Below are 26,525 nucleotides of genomic sequence, written 5' to 3' on the forward strand. Positions count from 1 at the left end.
GTGATTTCTAGACCTAGAAAAGTTATGTAAAGTAATAAAACCTTAAAACTTCATTGGCATTTTATAATGAATACACATTTTTCTAGTTATGCCAAGCTCTTATACATTTTATCAGGTAGAATCCTTATCCAGTAAATCACAAGAAAACTGAAAATGTCATGGCTTTTGAATATTATTATGGACAATGTGGAATCTAAAAGGTTGTGAACCACTGTGCTAGCATGCCAATCAAAGCACCTCCACTAAAATGTCAAAGCTAGAAAAATAAGAAAATGACATCCTTATTGGAGAAACCAGCTCATACCAGGTTAAGTTGGTCAAGCTGGTTTTTGCAACATGGTAGCCGGTTTCTTGGTGGTCCAAGGTAGTCTACCAGCACCAACAAGTTTGACCAACATGTTCAACCAGGTCAAACTCTGCCCCACTAGCTTATAGACTATCTAGACCAGCTTGGACCAGCTAGAAAACATTTAATACCACCAGAAGCCAGTTTTACCTAGATTTTCCAGTAGAGATTAGCTGATTTCTAATCAAAACCTTTAGGATCAGTTTCAGGATCAGTCAGTGTTTAATGTTTTTGTCAATTGGTCATGATATTTTAGGTAAGGTGCAGTCATATTAATGAAAATCTGGCAAAATTTCACAAGCAAAAAAGATCCATTGTCAATTAAGCACAGCTCACACAGAAAATCACTTTCAAACCAAGCAGTGTTTTGTTGGTCAAAATGGCGAATTCACATGATGTGTGATCTCAGATATCTGATAACAGATTATTTTCTGTAACAAATGCATTTTCTGTAAAGCTGCTTTGAAACTTAAAAGAGCTATAAAGAGCTAAAAAAAAAAGTGAACTGAATTGAAATATGAATCTCCTGCATGAAGAAATCTTTCGCCCTTTCACATTTCCAACTGCATAATTCCTATTGAAATTACTGGATTTCGCCTGCAAAAATTTCCCAAACAATGGTTACAACGGGGACTGCATCTTTAGTCAGTCTGTGAAAGAGATTTACCTTTTGTTTATTTCTTAAAAAGATGGAAGAGTTGCTTGGAGCGATGGAGAAGGTGAAGCTGGAGCTTGAGTCCATGAAGGCCAAGATGTCTTCCACCCAACAGTCTTTGGCTGAGAAAGAAGCTCATCTGACCACACTGAGGGCAGAGAGGAGGCGACACCTGGAGGAAGTGCTGGAGATGAAGTACGCTACCAATTTTCTGTTTACATCTTACCATAATGGTGCTTGCAAAGAGTCTTACTGTAGTTTGCAAAGAAACTGAAAGAATGAAAAGGGCTTGCGAACATTTTGGGAAATTAGAGCACTCATTTTGCACAGGGAACCTGCAGGCCATATTGTTTTACGTGGGTTACACAAAAACAAACTGTTCCTTAATGACTTTATCTGTTTCATACATTAGTGCATCAAGACAGTGACTAAACAACCAACTTTGCATTGGCCTTCATAGCAGCACGAAAAAAAAAGTATAATTCAAATTTTTAATAGATTATATACAGAAAGCGGGCAACACAACAATAATAAAACACTTTAATCCTATCATAATGAATGAAACTGTCACTGCGAGTTTACATAATTTCATGTGGCTGAGCACAGCATGAGCTCACTGACTGTCCGTCCACAGAGTTCATCCATTATAATCAATAAAGCTGTCTACAATGCAGAATAAATCTCTTATTTATACCGCATCTAGTTTTGTTGCATCATTTGCTTAAAAGTAAATGTTCCAAAAGGTTTTTTTTTGCAGTGATGAAACATTTTGGGATCCCTGAAGAACCTTTCAATGAACAGTTCTTAACCATTAGCTGTGTTTCCACTGCAGGAACTTTCCCCAGGATCTAGGGACTTTGGGGTGGTACTCTGTGTGTTTTGACCACAGGGACCAGGGTCTAAAAAGAAGCTCCCCCTCAGAAAGTCCCTGCTCACGAGGTAGTACTTTTTCAAAGTTCTTTAACTTTCAGGGGTGGGACTTGGGTGCTGAACATGCTGCTTGGTTGAGTTCACAAAGCATTTTGATTGGTTGACTCCATACAGCATTTTATTTCAACCACAACTTTTAAAAGTCGCGGTGTATGCAGTAAGAGTTGTTTGTTGTTTGAATCAACATGGAGTTTAAAAATTACGACGGATGGACTGACAACATGGTTCAGGCTTAATTAAAAGCTTATATACAGAGGTTGAAATCCAGCGGGAACAGGAAAGTTGTGCGCAGTCCTACGTCCCTGGACTAATCTTCATGGTACTTTAGACCGTGATGGAAACAAAGACAGCAACAGGTCTGGGGGAAAAAATTTCCTGGGACAAATTGTTCTGGGTAATTTCGGTGGAAACGAGGCTATTTTTTAGGTTATTTTTTCATAATTTCTAATTAATAATTTAAAGGTGCCCTAGAATCAAAAATTGAATTTACCTTGGCATAGTTGAATAACAAGAGTTCAGTACATGGAAAAGACATACATTGAGTCTCAAACTCCATTGCTTCCTCCTTCTTATATAAATCTCATTTGTTTAAAAGACCTCCGAAGAACAGGCGAATCTCAACATAACACCGACTGTTACGTAACAGTCGGGATCATCAATATATACGCCCCCAATATTTGCATATGCCAGCTCATGTTCATTAGACAAGGGCAGCCAGTATTAACGTCTGGATGTGCACAGCTGAATCATCAGACTAGGTAAGCAAGCAAGGACAATAGCGAAAAATGGCAGATGGAGCAATAATAACTGACATGATTCATGATATCATGATATACTTAGTGATATTTGTGAATTGTCTTTATAAATGTTTCGTTAGCATGTTGCTAATGTACTGTTAAATGTGGTTAAAGTTACCATCGTTTCTTACTGTATTCACGGAGACAAGAGCCGTCGCTATTTTCATTTTTAAACACTTGCAGTCTGTATAATTCATAAACACAACTTCATTCTTTATAAATCTCTCCAACAGTGTGTAATGTTAGCTTTAGCCACGAAGCACAGCCTCAAACTCATTCAGAATCAAATGTAAACATCCAAATAAATACTATACTCACATGATCTGACGCACGCATGCAGTATGCATGACGAACATCATGTAAAGATCCATTTGAGGGTTATATTAGCTGTGTGAACTGTGTAAATGCACTGTATTGTAGTCGAGAGCTCGGGGGGGGGGGGGGTGGGGGGGAAGGAAGTGCACGATTTAAAGGGGCCATGCACTAAATCGGTGAATAGTTAATGATGCTTCAAAATAGGCAGTTGAAAAAATTAATTAAAAAACAATCTATGGGGTATTTTGAGCTGAAACTTCACAGACACATTCAGGGGACACCTTAGACTTATATTACATCTTGTAAAAACTGGTTCTAGGGCACCTTTAAAGAACCCTTTTCCGCTATAAAGAACCTTTAGCACAATGAAAATTTCCATGGATGTTAAAGGGTCTTCATGGTACCATCAATAGCCTCTTTTCCACCAAAATGACCCAGAACAATTTGTCCCAGGAACTTGTTTCCCCCAGACCTGTTGCTGTCTGGATTTCCATCGTGGGCTAAAGTACCGTGAAGATTAGGCAAATTAGTCCGGTGACGTAGTCCTGCATGTGACTTTCCAGTTCCCGCTGGATTTCATCCTCCGCATATAAGCTTAATTAAGCCTGAACCTCGTCGTCAGTTTTGATTGTTGATTCGAATAACAGACTTTTAAAAGTGGTGGTTGAAATAAAATGCTGCGTGGAGTCAACCAATCAAAATGCTGCATGAACTCAACCAATCAGCATGTTCAGCACCCAAGTCCCACCCCCGAAAGTTCCTGATCTTTGAAAAAGTACTACCTTGCGAGCAGGGACTTTTTGAGGGGGGAATTTTACCTGGAACTTCACCCTGGTCCCTGTGACCAAAACACACACAGTACCACCCCAAAGTCCCTAGTTCCTGGGGAAAGTTCCTGCATTGGAAAAAGTGACTAATGATAATAAAGAACCTTTCATTTTAAGTGTATTGGATGTTAGACCGTCTATAATAAAAATATTGATTTGATACAGTGGTATTTGACCTATTGGTTTTGAAAATGATTATTTAGTTGCATTCATAGTCTTCTTTATATATTCATTAATTGAAACTTTGAACTCATTCTACTAATGCATTCTTTGTCATGCATCAACATGTACAATATAGCGTTCGGGAACAGCAACAAAAAGCATATTGTAAAGATTTAAAGAATATTGCATCTTCATCTACCATTCATGCAGGAAACACATCTGCTATGTGTTATGCAATAAACTTAAGATGATCTAAATTGCTTTTCCAAATGAGATATTTAAATCATTAAATAACCATCTTTTTCATCAGATCTCATTCTGAGGTCACTCTGGCAAGCTGTAGTGTTAATAATATAAATCAATGAATACAGAGTAAACAGAGGTAAACATCATGACAGAAAAATAGGCTGTAAAACTTTAACTGAGTACATGTTTTTCATACCATGTAATTGTGCAGATCATAAATGCAGAGGATGATTCATTCTGCACGTGGCTTGTTCTGTTTGCTATTTCTGTCTCCATACTTCAGCCATGCTCCTGGGAATCTGTAGAAAAACTGAGAATAAACAAGCTATTTCAGTCTTTCTGAGACAATTACGCACAGTCATTTTGACAAAATCCGTATTCCACTGAGATGTTTTGTACTTGTGAAAGCAAACATCCTTTAACCTGCTCTGCTGAGGGTCGTAAGACACCTGGTCATTGTCAATGAGGTGTTGCTTTGAAGAGCACTTCCGTAAAGTGCTGTTTGACATTAGGCTTTGACTTCTAATCATGTAGATATAGATATGTTTTTAATTTAGTTAACGAAAATATTTTTATAACTTTAAATAATTGTAATTCACAGACAGGAGGCTCTGCTGGCAGCCATAAGTGAGAAAGATGCAAACATAGCCTTGCTGGAGCTGTCTTCATCCAAAAAAAAGAAGACACAAGAGGAAGTGGCTCAGCTGCGGAGGGAGAAGGATCGTTTGGTGCAGCAACTCAAACAGCAGGTACGGACTGCGTCACAAGGCTCCAAGCGTATCTGTTTGTCCTCAAGGTCAAGTTGTTTGTTTGCTTTAAATCAGTGATCATAGAGTTGCTGGGGAACTTAAAAGGCCTAGACAAAATACATCTTTGTTTTGACTGGTGGGTTTCTGAATGCAAACAAGGTCTATTGATGTGCTTGTTTTAATTGATCTCTTCTTCTTGACCCCTAATCAACCCCCCTAACCTTTTGCTTTCATCCTTTTCTACCCCCCTTTCTTTCCTTACATCTGTGCCTCCTCTTTTCTCCTAGACACAGAACCGTATGAAGCTCATGGCGGATAATTACGACGATGGCTACTTGAAAACACCACCTGACCAGACCAACCACAAACCTCCAAAATCACCCGATCAGGTCACAATCTGGTCCTCTACAAAGATCAGAAAAGTGTTAAAGGGACAGTTCACCCCAAAATGAAAATCTTGTCATCATTTACTCACCTTCATGACAATACAAACCCGTTTAACAACACGAGTAAATGATGACAAAATATTCATTTTTTGGTGAACTGGACCTTTGAGATTGTTTACTACTGTCATCAGCTTTTTTTCTTCTTCAGTGGATATTCAATATGGCTGAATATGAAATACTTGTACCGTTGCTGTATTTTGCTTATCCCATATTCATAGGAGCTTAATCTTAACAGCAAGCCAAACAAATACAAATTGGAGGTGTGGTCAGTTTCATACTTGTTAATAAAATATTAATATTTGAAACTGAGTTGGAAACGGACGCTCCATTGTCCATTTCCATTGCAGTCGCGTTATCGTAATTGAAACGGAGCTGCCCTCATCTCCAACGCAGACGCCATCATTTCCTTTTTACTGCCTTCATATTGATCATAACTTCTCAACCCTATGGATTTTATTCTTATTCATGACTGTAGAAATCGCCCCTAAGTGCAGATCCAGGATCAGTTTCCCTTAAACCTTGCGATACAATATTCAAACATCAAAGATGCTGAAAGCTGATCCTGCGTCTGTGCTTACGGGTTGCTTCTACTTGGATATATTCGCATACTAACCTGATCTTTTTTCCCATGCTGCACTTGGCTAAAACCCTGCCATCTCTTAACCAATAGGATGATGAGGAGGGCATTTGGGCATAGCCTCACTGGCAGCCATTTTGTTTTAGAAGGGTGAGCATTTCTTTGATGGACATGTAAAAGCCAATCTCAGCTGCCCTGTTCCTCCCCATGTGACATCAAACCCTGCCTGTCTCGCTGTGCCTGTTTGAGATTATTGACCATGTCATGGCAGTGCAAACATGCTTCTGAGGTATCCATTGGGATGTTTTTATTTGCAAATATTTTCAGTACTTTTTTATATTTCAAAGGATATTTGTTTTGATATAAAATCTACATATATAACTTATTTATAATTGCACTGCTATGAAATGGTCTACAAATCTCATTTCCTCTGGTTTTGTTTTTCCCCTCCCTTTTTTAAGCCTGTTATCTCTATGTATGGTTTTGTGGTTAAACATAATCCCAGATGGTGCATTAAGTCTATAAATTTTCCACACTCTCTCTGCCCTCACCAGATTCAATTCCTCCTCCTCCTCCTCCAAAAACAACAACAACAACAACAACAAAATTTTACATGTTAACCAAGCATTATTTACTTAGCAGGGTTACACAATCAATAAAATTCAACAAATACAAAATACGAAAAATACATTTTTTTATAAACTGGTAAGAAAAATGTACAGTGCAAAGTTAATTATGTTTATTACAAATATGAAATAATGTACATACCTGTACACAGTGAGGTGTGAGACCACATTGAGAATCTGTGATTCAAAATCTAATTTAAATCTGGAAACAAAAAAAAAGTGTATGCATTTGGTGTACTAAATATTGAGAAATTCAGAAATTTATATATTTCCGTGCAAAAGTTTGGGGTGAGAAAGATTTTTGAAAAGAAATTAATACTTTTATTCAGCAAGGATGCATTAAATTGATCAAAAGACAGTAAAAAATATCTTTTTAACTTTATATTCATTAAAGAATACTGAAAAAATTAACTGTTTTCAATGATAATAATAATACATGTTTTTTTGAGCAGCAAATCAGAACATCAGAATGATTTCTGAAGGATCATGTGACACTGAAGACTTATTAGTTATGCTGAAAATGCAGTCTTGCCATAACATCACAGGAATAGAAAACAGCTATTTTAAATTAAAAATTTTAAACTACTATTTTAAAACAGCTAAATTGTAGTAATATTTCACATGACCGTTTTGTTGTATTTTTGGTTAAATAAATGAAGACTTTGAATGGTATATATATATTTTAGGGCTGTCAATCGATTAAAAAAATAATCAATTGCACATTTTTCTGTAATTAATCACACCTAACATTAAAATGTACAATAATACATCATTTCACAGTGAATCTCCAAATTAATGTATAGACAACAAAAAGACGGTACATTTAAATATTTGCTTAATGGCATCTTTTATAAAGTACTATGAATGAAGGCCAGTTTCATCAATATCAATACTGATAGCTCTACTGAATGTATTTTTTCTCAATTTCTGTGGGATGAAATTAATAAAAGTTATTGTTTGTGTTGTTTATGACCCCTGTAATCCATAATAAATAAGGTTATGATGACACCAATTTTTAACCAGTGAAATTTCACAATTCCCTATTCCAATTTTTAGACCACAACAAAAACTACTAGCCTACTTAATAAAAAGTAGGTAAACAGTCAATAATAAGAACAAATATACAAATTACAAGCAATGGCACAAATAAATAGAATAGAACAAAGATTCAAATTAAATAAACTGTGCTTTAAGATTTTCAATGTCTAATCGTAATATTCAGGGAAGAAATACTGCAGAAATTAAATAAAGTAGTCAAATGTAAAATAACACTGCATAGTCTTTAATGTATGAATATAACATGGATTAATCATTATTAAAGCTACAAAAGTTATTCAGTCAAGAGCAATTTTATCTTTGTTATTCATTCTTTGATTGACATCAATGACACAGACAGCAGGTTTATCAGGCTGCTGTCACTTTAAGACCTGACGAACATGATATGGATCTGTCATTTTCTCCAAACTCTTTGCATTCAAAATATTTTTGTGTTCTCAAGAGAACTCAAATCGGTCTGTAAAGCGGATTTCTGTGCGGTTTCAAGTGTCGTGTATGTATGTACAGTTTTTAGCTGATGCGTGTTAAGCAAACGTTAACTGTGTGTACGTTTTAATTATTTATTTTTTATTAATAATAAAAATTTCTAAACCCTTCAGGCATTATTAAATATCGTATCAATTTGAGTTGGTCGAGCTAGAGGAGATTACTGCACATACCATTTTGCTGTCAGTTTACAGAAACATCAACTAAATAAATGAGGACTGCTCATTACTGTTTATCAGTATTTAACTAAACCAATGTTCACTGAAAGTTATGACCCAGAATGAGGGAAGATATCAACAAATAAACTAAAATCAAATTAAGAGACACAATAATATAATGAAATGAAACTACATGAAATCTTAGGGTTTTGGGGTAATGTCTTGTCTCGTCGTGTCTAAAAAGCATGTGTTTGCATGCCAAAATATCTTATGTCTTTTCAAAGCACCGTGCTGATAGAAATGATGTGCTTGCATTGAACAATATCAGCCCCAGCAAGCTAAAGTTTGCAGACGCATGAGAACAGACTGTATGTTTCTCATAATCCTTTGTTCTGTGGTAGTGACAGTCTCTCTGATCTGTAGATAAGATCTGGGCGGAGAGCTACAGTGCACAGGAGCTCTACACTGGCCACCTGATTATCCCGTACAACCACCCCAAAACCCTTTACTTACAGAATCACCTCAGCCCACATCTCATCACACCAGTTACCCAGGACCCACCGTCAGTGACGACACACACATTTTCACAGGTAACACTTATATATATGTTATATAAGTGATATAATGTATTTCTTTATGCATCCTGTAATTTATCATATATGGAGCCAGATTTACTAAATGGTAAATTAGCGCAAGAGCGCAATTCCACAGATGCACTGATGAGAGTGCCAAGTTTTGCACGTGATCTACTGCTGATGCACAAATTAAAGAACACAGACGCAGTCAAATCATTTACATAATGACCAACGCAATCTACCAAGAGCAGCACAAATTAGCGTTGGGTCACAAATAAGCAGAGCTGATGCTCATCAGGTGCGGGTCGACACAGGCGCAACTTACAGTTACACGTAATATACGGATAACGTCTTTCTCTGGCATTTCTCTGAAATTAAAGCAGTAACTTTTTTACCTTCATAAATAGTCTTCTAAGTCCTTACGATGGTTAATTGACTTGTAGTGGTGTGTTTGAGGCGAGCACTAACCCCCTCTGGCACATCTACGCCAGAAAACAGCACTTGCAAGTTGAGCTGCGCCGACCCAACACAATCTCGCCTCATGTTCACGCGAGAGTGACAAAATCCTTTACGGTAATTCAAAAACAATGTATACATTATGACTTTATAAGACAATTTCGAAAATTACCCACCTCCATCGAAATTTCTTGTACTGTAAAATATGTTAACGTTTTCCACTAGAATTTTTAACTTAAGCCAATTGGGAGAATTACATTAATTCAAAGCAATATTTTGAGTTGATCCAACATAATATTTTAAGTAAGGTGAAGACGTTTTTTTGCCACAATAAAAACACATTTCTAAGTAACAAGAACTTAATAATTGTCAACATGAATGCAACTATTTAAGTTGATCCAACATAATGTTTTATGTAAGGTGAAGACGCTTTTTTGCCACAATAAAACACATTTCTAAGTAACATGAACTTAATAATTGTCAACATGAATGCAACTATTTAAGTTGATCCAACATAATGTTTTAAGTAAGGTGAAGACGCTTTTTAGACACAAAACGCATTTCTAAGTAACATGAACTTAATAATTGTCAACATGAATGCAACTATTTAAGTTGATCCAACATAATGTTTTAATGTAAGGTGAAGACGCTTTTTGCCACAATAAAACACATTTCTAAGTAACATGAACTTAATAATTGTCAACATGAATGCAACTATTTAAGTTGATCCAACATAACGTTTTAAGTAAGGTGAAGACGCTTTTTAGACACAAAACGCATTTCTAAGTAACATGAACTTAATAATTGTCAACATGAATGCAACTATTTAAGTTGATCCAACATAATGTTTTAATGTAAGGTGAAGACGCTTTTTTGCCACAATAAAACACATTTCTAAGTAACATGAACTTAATAATTGTCAACATGAATGCAACTATTTAAGTTGATCCAACATAACGTTTTAAGTAAGGTGAAGACGCTTTTTAGACACAAAACGCATTTCTAAGTAACATGAACTTAATAATTGTCAACATGAATGCAACTATTTAAGTTGATCCAACATAATGTTTTATGTAAGGTGAAGACGCTTTTTTGCCACAATAAAACACATTTCTAAGTAACATGAACTTAATAATTGTCAACATGAATGCAACTATTTAAGTTGATCCAACATAACGTTTTAAGTAAGGTGAAGACGCTTTTTAGACACAAAACGCATTTCTAAGTAACATGAACTTAATAATTGTCAACATGAATGCAACTATTTAAGTTGATCCAACATAATGTTTTATGTAAGGTGAAGACGCTTTTTTGCCACAATAAAACACATTTCTAAGTAACATGAACTTAATAATTGTCAACATGAATGCAACTATTTAAGTTGATCCAACATAACGTTTTAAGTAAGGTGAAGATGCTTTTTGGACACAATAAAACACATTTCTAAGTAACATGAACTTACCAAGCACCGCTTGTCACCATGATGGTAAATCTCCAAAAACCCACATTAACAGAAACTCTTCTAAATTAGCATAACAAAACACTAATTACTGCTAAATCTCCCTTACCATTAATCTTGTGTAAAAAACAAGACACTTAATTTTAGCATTTACTCTCCCTTTCAAGTGCCATGGGCAAAGCATGATGGGAAATATAAATCCCAGCCCAGTTTCACTTAACTTAAGTTCGTCTAAATTAAAAGAAGTGTTCATACAACTCAAAACAATGAAACACATTTACACGTCATCAGATTGTATTTTACATTAACAGAACTTAAAATTAAATACATTTTTGATTAAATGAAAATGTTAAACTATGACAAGTCATGATAGTATATCGAATCAATAGGCATAATTTGTGTGTCATCCAAGCTCAATAAAATAACAAGTAAAAAGTCTAACAGCATTTCAGAACTTGATTTTTTATTTCACAACAATATAAATAAGTAATGACTAAAGGTCCCCTGAATTATTTTTTAGAGTGTAGTCCAGAGCTGCGCTTGGAGTATTTACGACAGTGTGATTCACTGAAGGAAACTGTAGGGGGAGCTTCGCAAATCTTACTGAGTTCCGCTTTAATACGAGTGAAAAAATATATTCTCCCTTCTACCATGCGCTCTCTGTTCTCTGCGGTGTCTCCTCCTAGCAGCAACAGTTGCTGCCATGTCACAAAATGGGTTAAGACATGCTTTTTTGGGGCGGTAAATAATGGCGCAAATACCAGTAAATTGACTAGCGCAAACATTAGTAAATCGGGTTGGGTGATTCATTTAAATACTCTCCTTCCATAAATTTTGCATCTGAAAGGTAAACTCCTACAAATGCATATGCAATAAGGTCAGCCGCAAAAACAACTCAGTCCACACCTTTTCAGCACTGAATTTGCACAACTTGTCTTTAGTAAATCCCAACAGTAGTTTTTTAATGCCAAAAGAGGGTTTGCGCTGCCGCAAACTGTTAGTAAATCTGGCCCATGTTGTCTAAAATTGGCAAATCTGAAAGTAATATAATTTTTAATTGTTATGTCAGACCTTCTTAAGCCGCTTTTCCATCGTTGGCTGAATGGTTTTAAGAACGGTAAGGAGCGGTTCCAGTTAAATTCCCAATTGAGCTTGGTTCGGCACGGCACAATTACAAACCATTCTCGGCCCAGGATTCTCAGCATGGTTGGTGCTGGTAGAATGCGTGAAGTGACGGCACCACTCAGGATTGGTCAGTTTCTCTGAAGTTGGCCAAGCGTGATATTTGAGCGAAGTTAACGCAAGTTAAAGGATTAGTTCACTTTAAATGAAAATTATTTAATGATTTACTCCCTCTCGAGGCATCCTAGGTGTATATGACTTTCTTCTTTCTGATGAACACAATCGGAGTTATATTAATAAATATCCTGACACAACCAAGCTTTATAATGGTTTAAAGAGTTTAAAAGTGGAAAATGAAACCATATCTGTACCGGCTGGGCTGGATCGGCATGGAATGGAACAATTAAGCAACCAGAATGGTTTGGCCCGACGGTGGAACAGCAGCTTTAGAGAATACTTTTATAACTTTCTAGGTGTGCATAATTCAATCAAAAAACTTTTATGCTTTGATAACTCTTACTTATGCCATAACAAGTTGAGATGCTAAGTCAAAATTATGACAAAAACTATTGACAGAAGTTAACAATGACTAAAAATTTGACATTGACAAAACACATTTAAGAAATAGTTGAAATTCTGACATAAAAAGTTGAAATTAAGATAAACAGCTATAATTATGACAAAAATGTTTATTCATAATTGACTTAACTCTCACAATTTTGACTTTTTTGTAATAATTTCAATATTTTATCTCATAATTATGACTTGGTGTCTCATAAATTTGACTTTTTGTGTACAAGTTCACCTTTTATAAGTTTTATGATTTACCAAAAATTATTCTTTTTTATATGGCGGAAATGGGCTTCTGATGTGACAAAAAAAAAGTGTTCATTTAGTAAAAAAAATTAATTTAATAAAACAAACAATGCAATAAAAAATGTAAAAGTAATCAAGCCCCTAACCTGCACCATTGTAAGAAATTATTTTAAATATTTAAGAATTTTAAATATTAAAATGTTTTAATATTATTATTTTTTAATTTGTATATATTGTATTTTGTAAATATTATTTTTGAAATATTATGATATTACAAATATCATGCAGCTTTATTTGCAATTATCAAATTTAAACAATTTTCAAATTAAAGTTCAAGTATATATATATATATATATATATATATATATATATATATGTTTTTCATATGATTTGATTCATATACTCATATAAATCTTTTTGGCTTTTAGTGGGAGCCTGGGATGGTGAGTCAGTGTGGAGCTGCAGTTAGGATCCTTGGACCCTGCTCTGGACCTAAACTGGCCATGATCGAACCCTCCAGCTTCCTCCACTGTCTCTCTGCCCTCACCTCTCACCTGAACTAAACCGGAGCCCTCAAAGAGCCTGTAACAGTCTATAGTCTTAATACTGGTGCAGCATTGAAAATATGCAGTGTTAGTTGAGTCGTGAATGCAATTTTAATTTCGTTCTCTTGATATGTCATCATGGTTGAGTAAAAAACAGATTTAGAATGTTAACCTGATCAATGGGTGGTGCTATATAAACATAACTGAATGCCAAACTGTTGTTAAACAATTAAAAAAGTGTTATGCTAATTTAACTGCACTCAATATTAAGACTATTGGACCCTTGATCTATTCTGAGTTTAGGTATCGTCTTGCACTGGTTATACTTCATCGGATGACCCTTCCCCTTTACCGAAAACCTATAGGACACCTTCAAGAGCATGATGTAAACATTTATAGATAGTGATGTCTATTTGTCACACCTGATACCAAGTCAGTGGAAAAAAGAAAATCAGGTTCTATATGTCCTTTAATTCCAATTAACAGCTGCTACATGGAATAGACATAAAATATATATGAAAACAGTTTGCCGTGCTCATGAAGGAGTCCATCAAGGGGTGCGTGCAAGAAATTACGGTTCTCGCTTACTGAGACTATAGTTGTTTTCTAGCAGCTCTTAGACAGGACATTGTAGGCTCCCAAATATCTTCATATCATATCCTGATAACCAGTTTCTGAGAGCTCATTGCTGGTTTTATGTACTCTCATAAACATGGATATCATTGTGTGTCTCTCTCTCTCTCAAAGTGGATTTTTTATGTTGCATTTGTGGCCTATTGTCTTCGTGTATTAAAATTACAATAAAAAAATGGATAGTCCAATAAAAAAACAAAACAAAGACAAAACAATTCAAATGAAAAGAAGAGATGATCAAATCAGACAAAAGACACGGGTATGGGTGTTCTGAATTTGTATAAATGTGTATGTATATAAATATGTATTATCAGTGTTTTCACTCTCTGAAGTTTTTTTTTTACTGCTTGTGTTGGCATATACAGTTTGCCATTAAGCAAAATATATATACACAGTTTTTTGTGTATTCTGGACCAATTAAATTTCACAGTGGGCGTGGCTACAGCAACTTAGTTTTCCAACATTTTCAAAAACCTAGCTGTCTGGTTTACAAGCTTTAAACTGTTTATTTTGAGATTTGATGGTATTTTTTTTGCAGCTGTTATGCATCAGTGCCCATTTTTTCCTTTCAACGGAAATTGATAAATGGAATATAAAGGAAATTCAGAAATGAAAAAATTTGTATGTGCTACTCTGTACATGTGACACGATCTATACTGTGTCCCACAGCGAGAAAGTCATTGACTGGCAGAGTAACTTAACATGTTTTAAATCGCAGCTGACTTAACATGGACTACATGTCATGTTTTAATCATTTGCAGCTTAAAAAATTGTCTACACTAAATTATTTAGACCCACCCTGCCATCTTAGTGCTACAGTAGTTGTTCACCCCAAAATTAAGGGATTAGTTCACTTCAGAATTAAAATTTCCTGATAATTTACTCACCCCCATGTCATCCAAGATGTTTATGTCTTTCTTTCTTCAGTTGAAAAGAAATCATGGTTTTTGAGGAAAACACTCCAGGATTTTTCTCCATATAGTGGACTTCAATGGGGACCAATGGGTTGAAGGTCCAAATTGCAGTTTCGGTGCAGCTTCAAAGGGCTCTACACAATCCCACGATCTAGCAAAGCAATCGGTCATTTTCTAAAAAAATATATAAAAATTATATACTTTTTAACCACAAATGCTCATCTTGCAGTGCTCTGCGATGTGCCACGCATTACGTAATCATGTTGGAAAGGACACATGTGGCGTAGGTGGAAGCACTAATCCAGTGTCTACAAAGCGAACGCGCAAAGACTAAGTCAAACGCCCTTTATAAAAAAAGGTAAAACAACGATGTCGGATGATTTTAAATTTGGAGGAGAAAATGAAATGGAGTTTATCGCTTTGTAAACACTGGATCGGTACTTCCACCTACGTCATGCGTGACCTTTACAAAGTGATAACATCATGCGTGGCGGATTGTAGAGCAGTGCAAGACAAGCATTTGTGGTTAAAAATAATATAATGTTTTTTTTTTATTTTTATAAAATGACCAATCGTTTTGCTAGATAAGACACTTATTCCTCATCTGGGATCGTGTAGAGCCCTTTGAAGCTGCACTGAAACTGCAATTTGGACGTTCAACCTGTTGGTGCCCATTGAAGTCCACTATATGGAGAAAAATCCTGGAATGTTTTTCTTAAAAACCTTAAAAAGAAAGAAAGACAGTCATAAACATCTTGGATGACATGGGGGTGAGTAATTTATCAGGAAATTTTAATTCTGAAGTGAACTAATCCTTCAAGATTCTGTAATTATTTGGACTTTTTGTGAGAATAAGTTTTATCCCTTGTGATTTCTCATACTGCACGTCTGACACATTACTGATCCCAAAATTTGATTCGCCATATTTATTACATTACAATTAATGTAATTTCAGACTCTAATGCAGATTGAAGGGTTGAAACCCTGAACGCGTACAATAAAACTGTTTAATTTGATTCAAAGATATTCATCACTGAGAAACAAAAAGCCTGAGAAGTCGACTGTCTCATTGCATGCAACAATGAGAGGAATCCTTACAAGCATTAGCCAACGGTTTAATTAAGTCAAGGCTTTTGTAATGCAAACAATCGGTCTTGACGTTATCTGTTGTTGATGCACTATAACCATCAACTCCAGATGTCCCTTCTCCAGTTTTAAAATCTGGATAAAAGCGGTCAAATCACTAGCATTGCGTTTCCCACAGAATTTGCCTCATTAGTGTTATATAACTGTTAGAAAAGAGTCTGAGTGCACTTGTCTGTTCTTTTATCACAATTACATAACCAGTAGTACATCATGCAAATGTGTCAGAGTAACAGTCACTAATGTGGTACCCGAACCCAACCGGCAGGTCAAATGTTTGTGCAAGATGGTTTATGGAAAAATTTCACTGTTTACACAGACACCGATGGGCTGAACCATCCCAGAAGGATTTGAAACTGTGACATCATAAAGGGCACCACACAATAACAGTCCTGTCCATAAATGGTAAGGCTTTTGATTAGTAGTAATAAAACTGGGAGTTGGCTCGTAATACATCCACTGCTGAGCACTATATAAAAAAATACTTTAAAGACTATCAATTCTGTTTGGACACAGGTTGACGTTGTAAACATTGGTGAGGGGATTTTTGTTTTTAATGAAATTAGAGAGACTTGGACTCAACGTTTTCCACTCTTGTCTAACGTTTGGACGACTATGGCTCCATTGTTTATATGGTTGTTACAACATTTCTTGTAATGACATTTTCAGTTTGATGTGGGGTTGCCACATCTCTTTAACATAAACATTCGAGTTGCAATTGCTAACAAAGGACGCGTGTCATTACATGTGCTCTTTCAGAAGGAAATGTTCACTGTCTGGATGCAGGCATTACCAAAATGCTTTCAATGCAACTTAGTTTGGTCGGTCCATCTGGGTAACGCCCTTGGGCAGCTGTTTGTTATCATGCAATCTACCTGAATGGGGAAAGACCCATATCTTGTCAAAATTACATATATTAAATAAGGAATAATGTCTGACAACAATATCATACATCTCTATATAAATACCGTAATCACAGACACTCCTGTCCAGGTGGGATTAGACTTCTCAGAGGATGCCTGAAAAACAGAGGTTTTGTGAGGAAAATACAAGCTTCTTCAATTCAGACTGGTTTAAATGAAAGTATGAAAGAAACACAAACATACCTAGGGAAATAGTCTCATCTGAATAGGCCTTCGCAGCTCCGAATCTTCTGTGGCTTGGGTGCATATGTCTATGTGTGTGGGGCTTGCTGCTTTGTTGGCAGGATGTTGAGAAGCTGCTGCCATCATAATTCTCACACATATGCATATCTGCACATGTGAGAAAGGAAATTACATATGCAGAGAATGCACTGTGTTCTAGATTAAAGACTGATCATAACTGTGATGGTTTAGATTAAGTGTCAGGGTCAGCCAACACAAATGACTTTGACAAATCACATTCTGCTTCTCAGTTCTGATGTGTTTTAAAAGCTTAAAATAATGTAAGACAAAAATATGTGTGCTGTTATTGCTGGTATTTCATCCTTCTCGTGAGAAAAAAAGTGCAACTCAAACCTAAACTGTATTTGCATGATCTAAGTCATACAATACCATACGATTTTCAAATTTATCAAACAGTAAGTAAACATAAGGGTAATCATTTTATAGACACCAGTAGACAAACAAAATATGCATAAAACAAAGAGATTGTTTGCCATTTAAATATCATTTAGTAATCAAGTATTTTTTTTTTAATCTTGTTTTGCCTTTAAAATCAGAAAATCCTTACAACAAGATAAATTTAACTGAGAAGCAATATTGCATAAGATATTAATGCTGTATCTTGCCAGTGCAGTAAGACAAAATACACAAAATACATTCTCTGAGCAAGCAAGTATTATGCAGTGTTAAATGTATTCTGATTCAAAAAATGTTAGACATTTTAAATAGGAAACAAAAAAGATTACTTAAAAACTTTTTTGCATTAATATTATTTCTCAATAGACACTATATAAAAAGCTCACTTTGCTTCTTATCACCAATTATGTTATCATCACAATAATGAATCATCAAAAAAAAAAAAATGTCAAGGTTTTTTTTTTTTGGTATATGCACAGTATTGTCAATAATCATTACCTTTTTAATGAGCAACTAAGACAGTATTAAGGCAAATTGAGTATATTCTGTGCTGATCATTCTGCAAAGAGGCTGTAACTTTGAGACTCTTTGTTAAGAGTAATCACAGAGCATCGCCCCTCTCTGAGCTCTCATAGTTCTATAAAGGGAGGTGGTCCTCCAGTCCCTCTTGTTCATTCTCTCTCACACTCTTCGACACATTGAACAGACCTGCTCACCATACAGGACACAATGTGGCTCACTGTGTTTTACACATGGGGAAGCCTCTTAGCATTTTCTGTGTGTGACATCTGCCCAGAAACCTCAGAGGACGCTGCTTCATGTGTAAAGCTGAAGCCCCTTGGGCACTGCGGGGACGAGGACAACTTGTGCCCTTATCAACTCACCCTTCCTCCTCTCTCCATCCAGCTTCCCAGGCCTTTTAGGGAGCTGGAAAAAATGGCCAAGGAGCTGCAGAACCTAAAGGAAGAGGTGAACCAGCTGAGGAGGGATTGCCAAGAATGTAAGGACAGGCATAGTATTGAAAGGGGTGAATGGAAGGACCACAGCGAAGAAGAGGAAAAGAGACCTCAAAGTCAAAGGCATAACACCAGCGTCAAGGAGACACAAAGTCATAGTGGAGAACAGGTGGTCCAGATCTTCACTTCAACACTACCGCAAAGAGACACATCAGAAGGTGAAGGAACCGTCAAGGGTGGTGTGAAGAGGCTCCATCATTCCATTCTGGAAAGTCAGAGATGGAACATTAATCCGAGGATTGATCTAAACCAAGGCGCCACAGATCAGAGGTCTCAGATGAGCAGGGAAGTAAAAATATTTAGCCCCTCACTTTACGAGATACCAGAGGACATATCTGAGGTCAATCTGGTGGTCTCACCTACACCTGAGGAGAAGGAACTCAAGTCTAAGCGAAGTGAATTAATAGAACCGTCCCTTCCTAGAAAAAAGGACGATGTACAGTCCGCAACCCCTGGGAGATTGCAGTCAAAGAATCTCAGGGATGGACATGTGAAGAACATTAGTAGCATCCTGGCGGCGAGAAGAAGAGTAAAGAATGTGCCTGATCCGAACAGGTTAAGCGGCATTTCAAGGGATGCTAACACTAAGACAATGGATTTAAACACATCAGCTGGGAACAGAAGGGTTGTAAAGTTTCCTGGAGTGGGTGGACCATTGAGGCCAAAGGGATCCTACATAAACAGTAGAGTTATCAAGGTTAACAATGAAGAAAGACTGAAGAACCCTGCTTTGGTGAGAAAGACTAATCCACAAGCGGGGGACATGACGGTCAAGACTGAGCCAGAAGAGGCTGGATTTTCCCCAGCAAGAAGTGGCATTATGAGGGTAAAAGAAACAAGTCCTCATATAGCAAACACAAAATCTGGGGCAGTCAGTGGACTGATCCCATCAACAGATGACCAAAACAAACAAGACATCAGTAGGGTTTCTGGTTTCAGAACAGATGATGGACATGGCCTGAAAGATGCAAGCCAAGTGACTATAGTTAGGGAGGACAATTTGAGAAAGGTAAACAAGACCGAGATTACAAGGCTTCCAACAAAACCGGGTAAAGAAAACCCAGGAGATGTGATTCACATAGCCACAAATAAGTCAGCCTCTAGTGTTATGAAACAAGCAGAACAGCCAAACATATTTAAAGAGGAACAGCAGCATGTGGGACTGAGTGAAAGTCTGGTAGTTATTAGTAGCAGGGCAGAGACTAGTTTCAAAGTGGATAGAGAGGACTTGCCTTTCCGAGGCAGACAGGTGGAAAATGAAAAACATGTAAACCCAAACGCAGAAACTAATAATGGACAAATTGATTCCACAATTTTGGATAAAGTTGACAGCACTTTTAATGAAAGGACAGTTAATCCACTGTTTCCAGATCTTAACGATAAGATACAGCCAGGAACATTCATTGAAGGGCCAAAAGAGGAAATTGGTATTAACTCACTGAGTGCAGGGACTGTAAAGGACACCCCGAGCCACAGCAAAGCCATCTTGCTGGAAAAAGATCTGGTGAAGCCTACTCTTGTCCCAACTGTAAAGAGTAAATCGATAGATAGTACACCAAGTATGACCAGTAGGGTTCAACCACCTGTGGTAGGCCAGGGGATAAGGAGAATTTCAATAACTCCACTCAAAGCAAAAGTTGAAGAGGAACAGCCAAAGAATAACAAGAACATCAGCAAGATACATGAAGTAAGTCAAGACAACATAAGGTATGTGATGTCAAACCCCCCAAGAAGCCCTGAGATACATCCAGTAACTTCACCTAAGGACCTCAAACTAAGACAACCTATTTTTATGAACAAAATGTCAGCAAACAGGACTGTTGGAGTTCCTTCGAAGCTATCCATCCCAGTCAGAAACATCAATATTGCCAGGAAAAATGGCACTGGAATTATAAAACAAAGTTATTTAAGGAAGAAGCCAATCTCTCAAACTGAGACAAAAATAAACAGTGGCTTGAAGACAAAGGTGACTCAATTCTTTAGTCCCACTGATGCAACATCTACTGTAGAACAAGATCAAACAGAAGAAATCAAACACACCCCGCAGGTGATGAGGTCAAAATCACAATCAGAGTCTCAAAATGCAGGTGATGTACAAGATTTGTATAAGGTTCAAGAAGATAAGAACCGAATTGGAGACAACAGTGAGACTGTGTTGATACCAAACATTGGGAACCAAGCAGAGGATTCTAAAACTCAAAGTGGAGCATCAAATTCACATATTGGTGGGAAAGAAAGCAAGACATTTAGTTTGGGAACTGCTGATACCAGCAGTCAACAGCTATTTGAAGTGGACAAGACCAGCAGTGGGAAAAAAAGGCCAACTGCATCCACCTTAAGGAAAGAGTTATCTAAGAAACCAGTAACAACTCAATTCACAACCTCGACAGTCTCCTTTACGGACACAGACCATGAAGATGGTAAAAAAAACATTCGTACAGTGACAAACACACATGTTGAAATGGCTAAAAATGTCAGTCAGGATACACCCATAAGCTTCGAAAATATCGGAGCAACAAGAGAACTGGAACTTATTAAACTTAATAAAGACAGAGTGGAACAAAACTCTGGGGACATATCCAACCCAAATAGTGCGGACAAAGCCCAAGGTTACAGTGAAGGGACATACGCAATTCCAGTTGTTTTGGAAACGCTTACAAATGTTGAAGAAATTAAGGGCTCAAAGCTTTTCTCACTCAGCCCTGAGGACACAGCTAAGGGATTTAAATCACATGCAGTCAATGATGAGGTAACAGAGCGAGAGCAAGTAGAGAACAAAAACAACAGCACCTGTCTCAGTGATTGTAACACTACGTCAACCCAACAGTCTACAACCCAGACCAGGCCTCTATTGGACTCTGGAAGAGGTAGGGAATTTCTTACCCAACCCATGTTGTTCATTTTTAAGTTTCTCTCCTAGTTGAAGGAGTATTTACTCTTAATTCAAAATGAATAAAGCACTCCAGAGTGTTTAGAGTATGGATTAGAGTATGTTTATTTCTTGACACAAAGTTTAGAGTATGGTAGAATAAGTCACTATGACTCTTTGTATAGATTACCCTCAAGGTTTCAGGAGAGTGCAAACAGGGACAAAAATAACTACCGGTAAAAGCAACCTAGATAATCATTTTCTGGAAATAATACAGTATGAAAGTCTCCTCTAACACATGTTCTGTGACCCTGCACTTTATCTTGATAGTGTGATAGGATTCCAAAATTCTCCATAGCAGGGATAAGAGGATATGGATTCTCATCTGAGTAGCAGATGTTTTGGTTTTTGTGAAGAGGACCAGCTGTAGGCGTCTTATTCTGTGTGATGTATCAGGATGTGGTGTCTTTGTTGAGCTTAAGGAAAGGCTCAAAGTCAAAGACTTTTCAGCAATGCGTAATTGATGCATGTAGAGTTCAGTACCATCCCTTGTCTAAATTTACATGTCCAGTGATTGGAGAACAAAATTTGGCACAGCGCTGCTCAGTGTAAGCTCTTAAAACCATGAATAAATATATCCAGGTGGTCCACATTTTTATGTATAAAACAGCCTTTGCATATCTCTTAGATTAAACATTAAGTACTGTCTGCCGAGTGCAGCTTTGTAATTGGGGTGTGACGACAAAGACAGATAGAAAAAATTTCAGTGCATCTTGCCCTGTTTTCGTTTTTTTTTTTTTTTAAATATGATCCAGATTTTCAGCTCAGTGTTTATTTTTTTTCAGTTTTAACTCAATTGAATGGATTTGTATTGCGTTTTACACAATAAATATGGTTTCAAAGCAGCTTCACAAATAAAAGCCCCTTGCGGGCTTCTCTAGATGACAATGGCAAGGAAATACTCTGTTTAAGTAAATGTAAGCATGCGGATTTAGGTTGTTTACGCATTGCAATAGCATATTTTATCAACAGAGGGTGACGTAACCTAAAATAATTTTTATTGCCTACAGAAAAAGGACCTGCACAAGACTGTGCCGATTACATTACGAAATCAAGAAGGAATGGTGTATACAGAGTAACGCCACAGCCGAAAAACAGCACGTTTCCCGTTTTCTGTGACATGGAGTCCTCTGGCGGAGGCTGGACATTGATCCAGCATCGCTTTGATGGGAGCACAAGTTTCAATCGCACCTGGAACGAGTACAAGAACGGATTTGGTAAACTAATAGAAGAGTTTTGGCTTGGCAATGACAAGATTCACTTGCTGACAAAGGCGAAAAACATGTCATTGCGAATAGAAATCGAAGACTATGAGGGTGTCAGAGAATATGCCCATTATGACCACTTCTATGTGGCCAATGAAAGCCAACAATACCGTCTGTCCATTAGTGGCTACTCCGGTACAGCAGGTAATGCTATGCAGTTTAATAAGAAATACAATCATGACCAGAAGCTTTTCACCACTCCGGATAGAGACAATGACCAGTATCCCTCCGGAAACTGCGGCGCCTATTACAGCTCAGGCTGGTGGTTTGATGCATGCATGTCTGCAAACTTAAACGGCAAATATTATCAATCAAAGTACAAAGGGGTACGTAATGGGATATTTTGGGGTACGTGGCACAACATTACAATGGAATATTATCCAACCAAAGACAGACAAGCTTTTAAGACTGTTAGAATGATGATAAGACCTAAAAAATATGCAAATTAATATTTACCTACCAATCCTAAAACCTACCAATTAAATTAAATTAAGCTGTGCAAGTGCAAAACGGCAAATGCTTAAAGTAAATCGCTACTCTTGTGTTACTGATTTAGTAATAGAAAAATTGTAATGTCAAAACTTGAATAAACATGACAAATGTTTCTGTATCTGTTGTTTTTTGAACTGTACACATATGGATTAGCATACACAACTGAGCCCTTTTGTGTTGCTTTGAAAATGCTGTATTGCTATTTACAGATTCAGCTTCCGTTTGTTTTTTTTTTTGTATATTGTATTTTTTTTTTTTACTTGCAAACACCAAAATGTTTGTAAATCTGGGCCAATCCATGACTGTTTAAATGGATATATTCACAATATATCGTCATTTTTTTATACAAATATAATATTTTACCAGCTGAATAAAATAATTTGTAATTTTTATATTATTTTCATTGTATTCATTGTTCATTTTCAAACATTGTAATTGTTTTTATGTAAATTGTAAACCCCAGAAAAGTACCTTGTACAGATAATTCTTTCTAATAAAAGGAAATTTCAATTTCAGTTAAAAAGGAGGATCATAATTACTTAAAATTAACTAATAAATAAATAACTAAAATATCAATAATAAAATATAACTATAAAGCAAGCAATAATACAAATTTAGCAAATTTCCAATCTCAAAAACAGTTTCTGCTGAATTGTAACACTTCTGTGTGATCTTGGAAACATCTGTAAATAAAACTATGAACTTATGGACTGAACATCGTCGTAAAGAAAATAAATATGTATCTTATAATTACAAGGATGTTGTTATTACTTTTTTATTATCATTTACACACTCCATACAAGAGAAAATTAAATTCCGTAAACATGTATTATGTGAGTTTTGCAATGCAAAAAATAAGTGTATGATAAAGAAAGACTTATAATCTCTAAATTATACACCATTAGAACATGTCTTTTTTGTTAGCGAACCATATTGTGTTACAGTACTGGTTGAAAAAACAGTGTGTATGCAGCACGTTAACAGTTATTTTTCAAATTTCCATTATGGTATGCCGCTAATGATCTCAGTGTTTCACTAAAATGCAATAAATATTCTGAGCAACATTCACAATCAGTTATTTCTGTCACCTGAGTGGAAACTCACCACTGAGATAAAATTCGTAAACCTCCCTGCCTGCATCATTGTGAACACGAAACGTAGGCTATTCAGCTTCACCCTTGAGCCTGAAAGAAACAAGCAATTCCTGATAAAGAGCTTTAAATAGCTGTACATTCTTATTGTCCGTTATATATATATTCCCTTCTTTATGAATAACATCTACTTTCAAGATGATTTTACTCCTGAAGAATACAGTAAAGACTTTTCTGGTGGCTTTCAAAGAGTACCGTTCATATGTTCAGTCTCTTCTGAAGTGGAAAACGTTGTAGCCCAGCTCCACCATGGCTCCGATGAGCAGCACCCAAAGAGGGATGCAAACCGAGCTCACCAAGATGTCCGTCAGGTGCTGTAATTTGGCACAGAGAATCAGGCAAAATGCCATTTTAAGCAGCATGGCCACGAGATACCACACGCGCTTCTTCAAGTTCTCCGCCCCGTTGTGAGGGTCGAACCCAGGCTTGCAGCGGCCTGCCATTTTGACAATGAGCATGAGGAGGAGAATAAGATCAAAGGTCCAGACAGGAAGGAAGATGAGGAACCAGTTCCAGTCGATTTTCTTGTCCAACTTGAGGACCAGCATAATGAGGAAGATAAGCGTGAAGATCCATGTCAGGAGGACTCTTTGAGCAAGGGACATGTTCATTTGAAACGCTGGCCTGAGGGCACAGCAATAGGCTGATCTGAGAGAGAGAAAAACAATCATCAGAAGTACATGCCAATCAATCATTCAGTTCATTTCATCTTGTGGAGTTGCAGCTTTGGAAATCATGCTGCTAAAGGGGACATTTCAATTTAATAACATTTCAAATTAATAACATTGTAAAATTATATTAAAAATAATGTATTAATAATAATAATGAACTAATATATTATTAATCATTAAAAGTAATATGCACTTTTTGCACGTTTTTTATTCAGTGGTTTAACAGATGTTAAACGGCATTATATTTATTAAAAAGAAGCATTTTCACTAAGAGTCATAGGAGATTATATGCATATTCACAAAAAGGCTATGATTCGGTTTAATATTAGTTTAACAATAAATCATTCATTATCACCAAAATAAAATACAGCAAATGGCCAGTGTTCAACGATTTATTCAAATGTAAACTGTTTTAGTTACAGTTAACAAACGTACCCAGCAAGCTGTACTTGACATGTAAGGCACACAGATGTGCTGTCTCACTAATAAACTAATATTTCTTTTATTTATATATATTTTATGTCAACTGTCCCATCCTGACACTTTGTCAAAATAAAGGAGCTTTTCATTACTAGCACGAAACTAGCATAGACAGACCGGACTGCCTTTTTCCCATTGTATAAGAGCAAAACACATGAAAAGAAAAAACGCATTGGAAAAAAAACTTACCAATTATGAAGACAACCTGGCTGGCCTTTTAGTTAGAAAGATGAAATATCCCTTTCTCCACTGTATGAACACTGCTACAGATCAGACGTTTTCAAAACAACTTCTCTTGAAGGACTAAGTTGGAGTGTGCGCAGCGCCACCTACCTGATTGGAGGACGCGCATCACACAGCCCAAGGAGTGTTCAGTATTCAATTTTATATATATATATATATAATATATATATATATATATATATATATATACACACAGTACAGTTCAAAAGTTTGGAACCACTAAGATTTTTAATGTTTTTAAAAGAAGTTTCGTCTGCTCACCAAGGCTACATTTATTTAATTAAAAATACAGTAAAAAACTGTAATATTGTGAAATATTATTACAATTTAAAATAACTGTTTTCTATTTGAATATATTTCACAAAGTAATTTATTTCTGTGATACAAAGCTGAATTTTCAGCATCATTACTCCAGTCTTCAGTGTCACATGATCCTTCAGAAATCATTCTAATATGCTGATCTGCTGCTCAAGAAACATTTAATGTGTACAATTGTACAAAATATTTGTGTACAATATTTTTTTTCAGGATTATTTTATGAATAGAAAGTTCAAAAGAACAGTGTTTATCTGAAATCTAATCTTTTGTAACATTATAAATGTCTTTACTGCCACTTTTGATTGATTTAATGCATCCTTGCTGAATAAAAGTATTCATTTCTTTAATTTCTTTTCAAA

At 36.3% G+C, this 26,525-nt stretch overlaps 3 protein-coding genes across 8 annotated transcripts in view; 2 read left to right on the forward strand and 1 right to left on the reverse strand.

Annotated features, from left to right (window-relative positions):
- erc1a (ELKS/RAB6-interacting/CAST family member 1a) overlaps positions 1-14,298 on the forward strand; it is a 35,387-nt gene extending 21,089 nt beyond the window's left edge. For 2 of the 3 annotated variants that reach the window (XM_048158123.1, XM_048158124.1), the window contains 5 exons: positions 1,036-1,196; positions 4,880-5,027; positions 5,315-5,416; positions 6,144-6,200; positions 8,800-8,937. In XM_048158123.1, the coding sequence (XP_048014080.1) occupies positions 1,036-1,196; positions 4,880-5,027; positions 5,315-5,416; positions 6,144-6,170 (438 nt within the window). In that variant the 3' untranslated portion in view covers positions 6,171-6,200; positions 8,800-8,937. Of the gene's footprint in view, positions 1-1,035; positions 1,197-4,879; positions 5,028-5,314; positions 5,417-6,143; positions 6,201-8,799; positions 8,967-13,232 lie in introns of those variants that run through there. The other variant, XR_007180001.1, reaches the window with a different exon arrangement.
- Positions 1,038-25,958, reverse strand: tmem60 (transmembrane protein 60). 4 transcript variants are annotated; one of them, XR_007180003.1, is made up of 8 exons: positions 24,650-25,102; positions 24,408-24,487; positions 17,146-17,292; positions 17,008-17,058; positions 16,833-16,914; positions 6,819-6,878; positions 4,475-4,588; positions 1,038-1,173 (listed from the first exon to the last, which is right to left on the reverse strand). XR_007180003.1 is itself a non-coding variant. In XM_048158126.1 (2 exons), the coding sequence occupies exon 2, from the start codon at positions 25,063-25,065 to the stop codon at positions 24,661-24,663; it is 405 nt and encodes a 134-aa protein (XP_048014083.1). In that variant the 5' UTR covers positions 25,066-25,102; positions 25,795-25,958; the 3' UTR covers positions 23,529-24,660. The 4 variants fall into 4 exon arrangements, 1 of the variants encoding a protein (XP_048014083.1); XR_007180002.1 differs by lacking the exons at positions 1,038-1,173; positions 4,475-4,588 and having other exon boundaries at positions 6,496-6,878; positions 24,408-25,102; XR_007180004.1 differs by lacking the exons at positions 6,819-6,878; positions 16,833-16,914; positions 17,008-17,058; positions 17,146-17,292.
- fgl2b (fibrinogen-like 2b) lies at positions 18,302-24,030 on the forward strand. The gene is made up of 2 exons (XM_048158122.1): positions 18,302-21,484; positions 22,557-24,030. The coding sequence occupies exons 1-2, from the start codon at positions 18,331-18,333 to the stop codon at positions 23,258-23,260; spliced, it is 3,858 nt and encodes a 1,285-aa protein (XP_048014079.1). The 5' UTR covers positions 18,302-18,330; the 3' UTR covers positions 23,261-24,030.
- Positions 25,959-26,525: the final 567 nt, after the last annotated feature.

The sequence above is a fragment of the Megalobrama amblycephala genome, linkage group LG15 (assembly GCF_018812025.1).
Source record: "Megalobrama amblycephala isolate DHTTF-2021 linkage group LG15, ASM1881202v1, whole genome shotgun sequence".
NCBI classification, from domain to species: Eukaryota; Metazoa; Chordata; class Actinopteri; order Cypriniformes; family Xenocyprididae; genus Megalobrama; species Megalobrama amblycephala.